The sequence below is a fragment of the Benincasa hispida genome, chromosome 1 (assembly GCF_009727055.1).
Source record: "Benincasa hispida cultivar B227 chromosome 1, ASM972705v1, whole genome shotgun sequence".
Classification (NCBI taxonomy): domain Eukaryota; kingdom Viridiplantae; phylum Streptophyta; class Magnoliopsida; order Cucurbitales; family Cucurbitaceae; genus Benincasa; species Benincasa hispida.
Genome location: NC_052349.1, coordinates 32,729,020 through 32,738,855, shown reverse-complemented (window position 1 = coordinate 32,738,855; position 9,836 = coordinate 32,729,020). Strand labels below are relative to the sequence as shown.

The 9,836-nt window shown below is 35.9% G+C and overlaps 1 protein-coding gene across 2 annotated transcripts; it reads left to right on the top strand.

The window, feature by feature from the left end:
* The first annotated feature begins 492 nt into the window (after positions 1-492).
* Positions 493-8,516, top strand: LOC120080004 (magnesium transporter MRS2-4). Of its 2 annotated transcripts, none has more exons than XM_039034530.1 (5): positions 493-718; positions 997-1,538; positions 2,118-2,539; positions 6,672-6,953; positions 8,028-8,516. In XM_039034530.1, the coding sequence occupies exons 2-5, from the start codon at positions 1,193-1,195 to the stop codon at positions 8,304-8,306; spliced, it is 1,329 nt and encodes a 442-aa protein (XP_038890458.1). In that variant the 5' UTR covers positions 493-718; positions 997-1,192; the 3' UTR covers positions 8,307-8,516. The 2 variants fall into 2 exon arrangements, with proteins under 2 accessions (XP_038890458.1, XP_038890448.1); XM_039034520.1 differs by having other exon boundaries at positions 956-1,538.
* Positions 8,517-9,836: the final 1,320 nt, after the last annotated feature.

Sequence of the window (9,836 nt, the reverse complement as noted above, 5' to 3'; positions counted from 1 at the left end):
AATAAATGAAATGAAAGAAAAGAGAATGATTATAATCTTGAAGGATTTGATGATAGACTGTAGCCTTGAAGAATCAAAAGCAGCAACGGGAGAAGAAGATGAAGTAGCAGGACAAAAGAAGAAGAAGAAGGAGAGACAAAAAATGAAGTAACAACGGCGGAAGAAGATAATGAAGCAGCGAAAGAAGGAAAAGCTAACGAGATAGAAAGTTAGATGGTTATTGGTTATTGTGTAGTATTTAAGGATTTGTTACTGTTGGAAGAAGAAGACGTGGAAGACATGGGTATCGGGCGTGAGCATGGGTTTTGAATAATCCGATTAATCGTTGGGCAGATCACGATTTTTTATGTGGGTTGGGATATTTTCGGTATTTCACGTGTTGGGCTGGGCATTGTTCCATCTATTTTGGTTTCTTTTTCAATTTATAATAATTTGGGCATTTTTATTAGATTTGAAAAGACCCCTAATTATAAATAAAATCGTTATTTGTAATTTGCAATTTAATTTTCAGTCTAATCATCTTCACAAGAATTTCAGTGGGGAAGAGAGAGGAGCCACTCGTCTGGAGCGATTGGGCTGAAACTAACGAAAAGTTTTTCGTTTTGATCGTATTCTCAATTCGATTTACGCTGCTTCAAAAATTTGATTCTTTAAATTTTCGATCGCCCCCAAGGTTTCTCTCACTCGCTCTCTGTGCGTTTTTCATTCTCCTGTTAAGGTTTGCCTATTTCCTTTTCTTTTCATATTGTACTGATCAATTACTACGTTCCTTTTGTGTTCTATGAAATTTGCTATGAGTTGTTTTCTGATTTTCAATCGTCTCTGAAACTGGTCGTTGGTTTCAATCATCGTATGTTGGTCTACGTCAGATTTCAATATTTGTTTGATGGACTTTCTCCGTCTTATTCGTATTCAATGGCGTTCTCATTCTTTGCAAAAAAATTATGAAGTACAGGTTGATGATTTAATGTAGTGGAAAACGTATTTTGAAAATAGAAGGAACTGACAGAGAGATGGAATTTGCCAATTGGTGGAAGCGGTGGAGGTCATCGCGGCAATAAGACTTTTAAGGTCACAGAGTTGACAAATTTGGCGATCGTTTCCTCAAAGTTCGAACAAGTGGAATCAGAGAAACTTGGAATTCTAAGGGTGTTTAGCAAAGACAAAAGGAAAGGGTGGTGAGCGAGAGAAAATGGGCAAAGGACCATTTTCTTTTCGCCGGAGTAGTAGTCGTCGCCGCCCTAAGAAGGCGGTCCAGTCGTCACCGTCCTCGTCGCCACAGCCACCTCCGCAGATTAGCACCAATTCTCCTCCCATTAACAATAATGGGAATGGCTTGGTTGGTGGTGGGGGTGGTGGGGCTGTGGGAAAAGTGAAGAAGAAGGCTGGAGGTGCTAGGCTGTGGATGCGTCTTGACAGGTGGGGGCAATCGGAGCTTTCAGAGTGGGACAAGAACGCTATAATCCGACGTGCTGCAATTCCGGCTAGGGATTTGAGGATTCTTGGTCCTGTTTTCTCACACTCCTCTAACATACTCGGTAAATTTTGATTTTACGCTGCAACAAGTTTTGAACTATATATTTACTTTTTTTTTTTTGAACAAGAAACTTCATGTTACAAGTGTATGATATATATTTACTTTTTAGAAGTGCTTTTTGTTGCCTACCTTTGTCTCTTGTAACCGATTCTGGAAATTATAGAGAGGGAGAGTTGTAGGATGCTAAGTAGCTCGTTTTTTTCTATGAAAAACGAAAGTGAAGAATTTTTAGTTGGTTTTGTCTTCTTCAATTGAGAGAGAAACCTGGGGAGAAAAGCTAGAATTTGAAGAGGTAAGGTCGTGTGTCATTGTTTTGGCATTCCATCTTTAAGTAGTCTGTTCATGTTCTTCATTCATTGTTTAAAACCATCAACGACGAATAATTTTCTAATTTGTTTCTTTATCATGCGTGCACATATTTTCTTGATTTGATCGCTCTTGTTTTCCACCTCCTTTTGGCTTTTTTTTTTCCGAGTCTAAATTTGGGAACCACGAAGTCAGTTTTGATTTGACAATTCATGTGTTCATCGTCAGGTGAAGTCTAGAATTCTCTACTGAGTTCTCTTTGGTATTCTTGCAGCCAGGGAAAAGGCCATGGTTGTTAATTTAGAGTTCATAAAAGCTATAGTTACTGCTGAAGAAGTCCTATTACTTGACCCTCTTCGACAAGAGGTTATTCCATTTGTAGATCAGCTAAGGAAGCTACTCTCTAAGACGGTTTCATCTCAACTAGAAAATGATGGGAATGTTTCGAGAGGAGAAAAATGGTTGCCAGTTTCAGAAGCTGCTGAAGGTGAGCAGTATGAGCTCCCCTTTGAGTTTCAGGTTCTGGAAAATGCTTTGGAGGTTGTGTGCATGTACTTAGATTCCAGCGTGGCAGACCTTGAGAGAGATGCTTATCCGGTTTTGGATGAACTGGCTAGGAATGTTAGCACCAAGAATCTAGAACGTGTGAGGAGTTTGAAAAGTAATCTTACCAGGATTCTTGCACGTGTTCAGAAGGTGTGCTCAATTCCTATTCTTTCTAGTTTACAAACTCCTTAAAATGTTAGATGTTTTTGTTTTCCATTGTGATATTTTCCTCCTTTTTAATTAATAGATATATTCAGCTTGAGATGTTTTCTTTGCACTGTGTGTGGGGGTGGGGGGCAGAAATGTTATCTAGCCATGTTAAGAATTGTGATGACTGATCGTTAATTTACAGTAGCATATTGAAAAATGTTTTTTTCCCCTCTAAAGTTCTTGATCATGATCCTAAATGTAGATGCATTTACACCTGGTGAAATGTTTATATGTACAAATGTTTGAGGACTTGTGCTTGCCAATTTATATGCAAGTTGTAAAATATGCTACTTAGGATCATACGTTGATACTTTATATCTTCAAAACTCATAGGTGCAATTGGTAGCATTCCTAAATCCCATGCATATTAGCATTTCAATGTCTGGTGAAATTAAAGGAACCTCATTGTGTAAAATTCTGATACCTACGTGTAGAACATAGAGCTTTAAATCCTCGGATAAATTTCCAATTCTAGTGATTAATGAGCTATTAGACGAGCTTTGGGGCAACAGTGCTTAGTAAGCTGGATCACAAGTTGGGTTATCATCCATCATCCAATTTGGTTATTCCCTTAGGATGTACACAAGATTGTCTTGAGGAAGTTCCCAGGATTGTCTTACACACTATGAGATCCAAGCGATGCCCTAAACCATCTCGACATAAATGTGTTGGATTGGAGGTCCTGCAACAACACTGGCTATGTATTAATGGATAAAAATTGTTCTAGGACATGCAGTGTCTTGACTATGGAGAAGCAGACCCTCGCAAGATTCAAGACATGTGGTCCTGGTCTGTCTCTAAGAATATCTGAGAGTGAGGGTTTCTTGAACTGAACTACCTAAAATTTGTGTCAGCTGTAAAGTGTGGCCTGACTGAACAGCCAAAGGGCCAGTTTGGATGGAATATGCATGTTGAGGCAGCCTGTGAAAGATATATAGAGATTGCCATGACTTTAGCATTGATGTTCGCTCACCTTGATTTCAATAAAGAGCTTGTAGCGTGCACAGACACTTCAGGGTGTTGGGTACTGGGAGTATTAATGCAAGATCGAAGCCCTATTGCTTTCTAAAATTAATTTTGACAAAAATTCATTTATGAGAAAGAGAAAATGACCATAGTGGTTGTAGACCACGCTTTTATCAGTTGGATAGGGCTGTAAGGGATTTTTCACCTGAATTGATTAGAAAAGTTTGAAGTTTCTCTCTAATATTAGAGACTTGTGTGTATGGAACATTTTGGCTAACCAAACTTTTGAGGTATGACCTTGAGATCCAATATTGGCCAGGCTAGATTGATAAGGTAAATAAGGCAATACACGATCTTTTATGTTATTCATTAGAGGCAAACTTGCCTTCTATTTTTGTATTATTCGGGAATACCATGTTTTAAACATTAACAAGTAGGTGGATGTAATCATGTGGACCACCTCTTTGGAGTACAACTTAAGTAGACTATCAAGGAAAGTGGACCGCCCTCCATTTCTCAGTAAAAGACGAGTGGATGTCACCTACTAGGCTGTTATAACCTTTCTCCATTCTCGTAATGTTATGGGACAAACTTTTTGATAATTATTGAGGAATTACTAAAGTGAAAGGGGATGAAGGTTGTGTAAGCGTTAGTGATGTTGGTGGATCGCCTCACAAAGGATGCTCACGTCCTTATTTCCATTCACTTAGCACACATTCACGACAATCTTGGCTTCACTGTGTATATATACATTTAAACAAATAAATGGGACAAATTGTTTATTGAGTTGCAACTATATTGACAAAGGACCTTGGCCACTAAGAGGAACGAGAATTTTGATTCATGATATAATGGCTTTTATTAAGTAATGTAGAGGGTGGGTAGATAGCATACAACCTATTGAGTACCCATTCAACAATTTTTGATCCGGGATTCCATGTCTCCCAATTACGCCCTACCAAAGGAACAATTCTAAAGTCTGTCATTATCCTCTCAACTTACGCTGGGGTTAAGAACTGCAGTTGCATCCTCTGGCAGTTTGGGGAGCATATTTGATAGCAGATTCAGGGAAACGGAGACTTGAAGAGCTAATCCAGTGAGAGGAGCAGTAGGTTGAAGATGATAGGATTTTGAAGCTGCTACCTGTTCACATTACTTGTGGTAGGTGAAAGATAGCTAGTGGGGCCAGATGGATTGAAAAGGGAGCAGGTTTGGGTTTGTTCTGGCAATATAAGTAACATGGGGCTAGGGCCTTGTGGTTCTTTACTTGTGATTCTGTTGTGTTACGTTACATTGGAGTTAGTGTCGAGGCAAGGGTTTGCTTGGGAGGGAGAGAACCTGATTTTGTATCTTTATACTACATTGACTCTACTTGGGAGAATTCCGAATCTATGGAACACATTCAATTTTTTTAATTAGCTGATAAAGTTTATATGTAATGTAACCATAAACTTTTAATTTTGTGTCACTAGGTCTGAATTTTAGAAAAATGTTGAATAGGACTTGCTAGACACAAAATTGAAAATCTAGGGACCTATTGGGCACAAAATTGAATGTTTGATGACTTATTACACACTTCTGAAAATTTGAGAGCCTATTGAACACAAAATTTGAAGTATGGAGACCTAGCGGACACATTTGGACCAAATATATACAAAATTGTAAGTTTAGGGACTAAACTTGTAATTTAACAAAAGGTTAAGTTTACGGTAACCCATTTAGGTTAAATAGTGATTTCACAAGGTATCATAGCAGAAGGTCAAACCTTTTTAACGTCATGTTCTTTCCAATTAGTATTAATTTTTACTTGTTGGATCTTCTACAAATTTCTAATCCTACAAGTGAGGGGATGTTTTTTTTTTCTTTTGTATTCTTTCATTTGTATTCATTTGTCCTCAATACAAGCACAATTTTTTATCCCAAGAAAAAAAGGTCTTCGTATAACCCACACGCCCACTCCTTTTCTTTGGTGGGTCATCTACTTTGTGAAATCTTTTGGTGGATGTTATATTGTCATGCGTACATTTTGGTTTTTCTGCTTTGCATTATTGGATTTTGTCATATGCAGATGGGAAAGACATTAAGTTTTTAGTTGGGAAGCTATCATGAAGTATCTACACTGAAAATAAACTTTGAAGTAAAAACCCTGTTGTCGCTGTACCCTCAAGCTGGTGCTGGTCCACGCTTGGTAACTCTGACCAGGAGTGTGGAGATTACATTTTCAGGTGGCCTTAGTCCGTTAGGTTAAAACCAAAGTAGTGATACAATTACAATTATCGTAACCCTTTAGCTTCAATATTTGGATTGATTGGTGATTTAATATGGAATTAGAGTATGAGGTATTTTGTTTGAAGTTTTTAATATTATTTGCTCCTTAATTAATTTTGATTTTTATTTGTTGGGCTTTCTACAAATTCTAAAGTCTGCAAGTGAAGGACAATGTTAAACTATCGATATATTTAAATTTACCGCAATTCATTAGCTCAAGTTTTTAGGTCGATTGATGGTTTACACATTAAGCAGAGATATAAAGTCAACCCTCGATTCTCTCGTGGCTTACTGCCCTTTTAAGCAAAAGGCTAAACATGCCCAGTCCTATCAGACCCTTTTGTGTTTGTTTGTTTGTGTGTTTGTGTGTGTGTGTTTTTTAATCGCTTGGAATTGAAGGAACCTATGTACTTTTTTCAATTTAGAAAAGGAAGTACTCTCGTTTTTTTAAGGTTTTCCTTTATTTTCTTTTTCTTTTTTGGTTTTCTCTGGGTGCAAAATGGGCAGTTCTTTTTGTAGTTGTATAATTTTGATATATGAGCTTATTGGAAGAATTTTCTACTTCTTTTATCCCAGCATTTAGGCTTTTCTCCCTCTTATTTATTCTTCTTATTATGAGAAGATGGAACTTTTATCCATCAAGCAAATTGAACAAGTTGTAATATGAGGAATCCCCTAGAAGACAAATGAGATTTAGAGGGGAAAAAAAGGGATTCCAGTTAGCATATATCATCAAAATATCACTCTTTTGCATATTTCGTTGATTTAACTAAATGTAGTAAATCTTATCCAAAAAGAAAACCGACGGAAAAAAAAGACTCAGCTTTTATGATGGCAGGTGCGGGATGAGATAGAACATCTATTAGACGATAATGAAGATATGGCACAACTATATTTGACAAGGAAATGGATGCAGAATCAACAATTCGATGCTTTGATGGGAGGTGTGGCTTCCAACAGCACAACTGCTATTGTTCCTCATCTTCGTCGACTTAGTTCCACCAGGAGCGGCAGTATGGTGACCAGCAATCTTTTGGATGATAATGACGTAGAGGACCTGGAGATGCTGCTTGAGGCATACTTTATGCAGTTGGATGGGACTCGTAACAGGATATTATCGGTGAGAACTAAGTTTCTTTTATCATATCGTTGATTAAATTCCATAATCAGGCAACCACAGGAACAGTCTCTTTCTCTCTTTGATTATATTTTGTTCGAGTACAGGGGTGGGGTAGGTTCTCGTGATCAGAATATAAATCACTAACTACCCATTCTTTATCTTTATAGTTTAGTCATAATCTAAATCCCGATCAGGGCCCCCATTCGAGTGAATGAAGCTTCAGATGGCCTTGATAATTAATTTGTTCCCTTATAAGCTAATGGCTGATGTGAACATAAATCTAAATGCAAATTACAGTGTTTGTAGTTGTGGGCCTCGTGGCTAAAGATAAACATAAGGTCAAGGAAGTAACTAGTTCCTCCAGCCTTTTGGTCATTTTCTAGGTTATATTAATATGTATTTTGGGAGTGATTTTGGCTGGGTCAAAAGTATTCTCATCCAAAATTATAATGTTTGAGAAGAATATAAAGATGCTTTTAATAAAAGTCAACAGTATTTGAAGTGCTTTGTAGAAAGCATTAATAGAATGCTTCTGTCCCTAGTGTTTGAAACTGGGAAGCAGTTCAGAAACACTTTCAAGATTGTAAAGTTAAGTGTCAAAGTAATTTATCAATAAAACACTATTTACCAGTGTTTTAAAAAATCCTTTCAGGCGCATGCGTAGGTCCTTGGTATAGGTCTAGCGTCTTGCTTAGGTGCATGTCTTATGTGAAGCTCCAAAGCTTAAAGCCCTGATCCTTAGATTTTTTTAATTACTTTTAAAAACCCTAATAATTAGGATTTTTTCTTCTTTATTAAATTAAAAAAATCAAATTCAAGTCTAAATGCAAATTTCTTCCCTTCATTTTAACTATGTTTCTTTTATATATGGTGTGCTAAAAAAAAGAAGACCTTGCAGTTTTTTTTGTCTTGCGCTCAAGACCCAGAAGACTATTCTGCTTTATTGCGTTTTGAGCTTTAAAAATAACTGACTGTAATTAGTTTTTACTAAAAGCACTTGTTTGAGCAAAAGCTGCCACAGGCAGATCAGGGTCGAGTTTAAGGCTTAAATTAATCTCATTTTTGCACGTGCAGGTTAGGGAATACATCGATGACACCGAGGACTATGTCAATATTCAACTTGACAACCAAAGAAACGAACTCATTCAGTTTCAGTTAACACTGACCATTGCTTCATTTGCCATAGCTGTTGAAACCTTAATTGCCGGGTTGTTTGGTATGAACATCCATTGTACATTGTACGAGACGGACGGGGTGTTCGGGTACTTTGTCGGAGGTACTTCAGCAGGATGTTTGTTACTTTTCCTGCTTATTTTCGGGTATGCAAAATGGAAGAAGCTTCTTGGTTCATGATTTCACCTCATTCAGCATGTTTGAGTTCTTACTTTATTTTATATAAAGAAAATAAATACCTGTCATCACAGAATGCCAGAAGGTGATATTTTCAAGTTCTGATAGGTTTTAAGTTACAAATGTCCCATGTAAAAGTTATATTAACATAACTGCAATGATATGGAAATATTACACCATTTGGTTTCTATTTAATGCTCTACTTCTGCAGTACAATATATTTGAAGTGTAGGTTACAATACCATTTTGGTTTCCATACTTCGTAGTCCTAAATTTAGTCGATCAGAGTTATTTTTTACCGAAATTGGTTAAACAACAATAATTTTCATGTAAGAAAATACGATGTGTGAATTTGTTTTCAAAATTTATTGCAAAAAGTTTAATCAACAATAAATCAATAGTGAGGATTGAATTTAAGATTTATTGAAAGTATAAGATTAAAATGGATAACTGAAAATTCAGAGATTAAAATTAAATAAATTTTAAATTATATGATCAAAATGATATTTTATCCAATGAAGTATTGAAGGAAAAGAAAAATAGAAAAACAATAAGACATCAAAGAATACACCAGCTAAAAACAATCTAACAAGGAATCAAAAGAACACCTACTCAACTACAAAAGATAATAGCACAAAACTTGAAAGGAGCTAAAAACAATCAAACAAGGAATCAAAAGAACACCTACTCAACTACAAAAGATAATAGCACAAAACTTGAAAGAAGGGAAAAAAACATGAGAATTCATCCAAAACTTTATGTTAAATGATATGATATTAAATTTTTCAGATTCATCGACTTAACTTTTTGAGTCAATCGGTGATTTAAGACTTTCCAACTAAAAAGAGAACACAACTAAAGCCTTGGAAAGCCCTAAAACTAGAACCTCTCATAACGAGGGTTGACATTAGTCTCATATTTCAAAGCCACCATCTTTTGGGAAAGAAGAAAAGTTTCCTTCTTTTGTTAAAGCGAGCTTAACTCAATGGTAGACGACATGTACTCTTTTTTTTTTCTTTTTTTTTTTTTTAAAAAAAGTCAGAAATTTGGTCTCTCGTCTCCGTAATTTTTATTGTAATATATTTTTTTTCATCTAATGTACTTTCATGAAAGGAAGGAGACTTATGAGACAATCTTTAAAGGACACTCACTTCCATATTGCATATTTGTCCTTAAATTTTAGTCACTTAGCTTTCTTTTAACTCTAAAAAACTTTCCTTTCATCCTTTTGTGTTGTACTATTTGATATGAATCTTTAGTCGCATTTTTCTAATTAGTACTAGTATAAAAAAAATAGTAATAATAACTTCATGTGGTATTGTGTGAAATGAATTGAAACAGCTAAATTAAATTCATTCAATGATTTTATTGATCATTTTGATGTTTTTTTCCCTCCATGTTAAAGGAAGAGTACGTGGACAAACACGATAATGACATAGTCTAGTGATTTTGAGATGTGGAAAGAAAATACCTTGTTTCGAAGACAATCTGAAAAAAAAAATTTAGAAATAAGAGATTCAATAGAAACGAAAT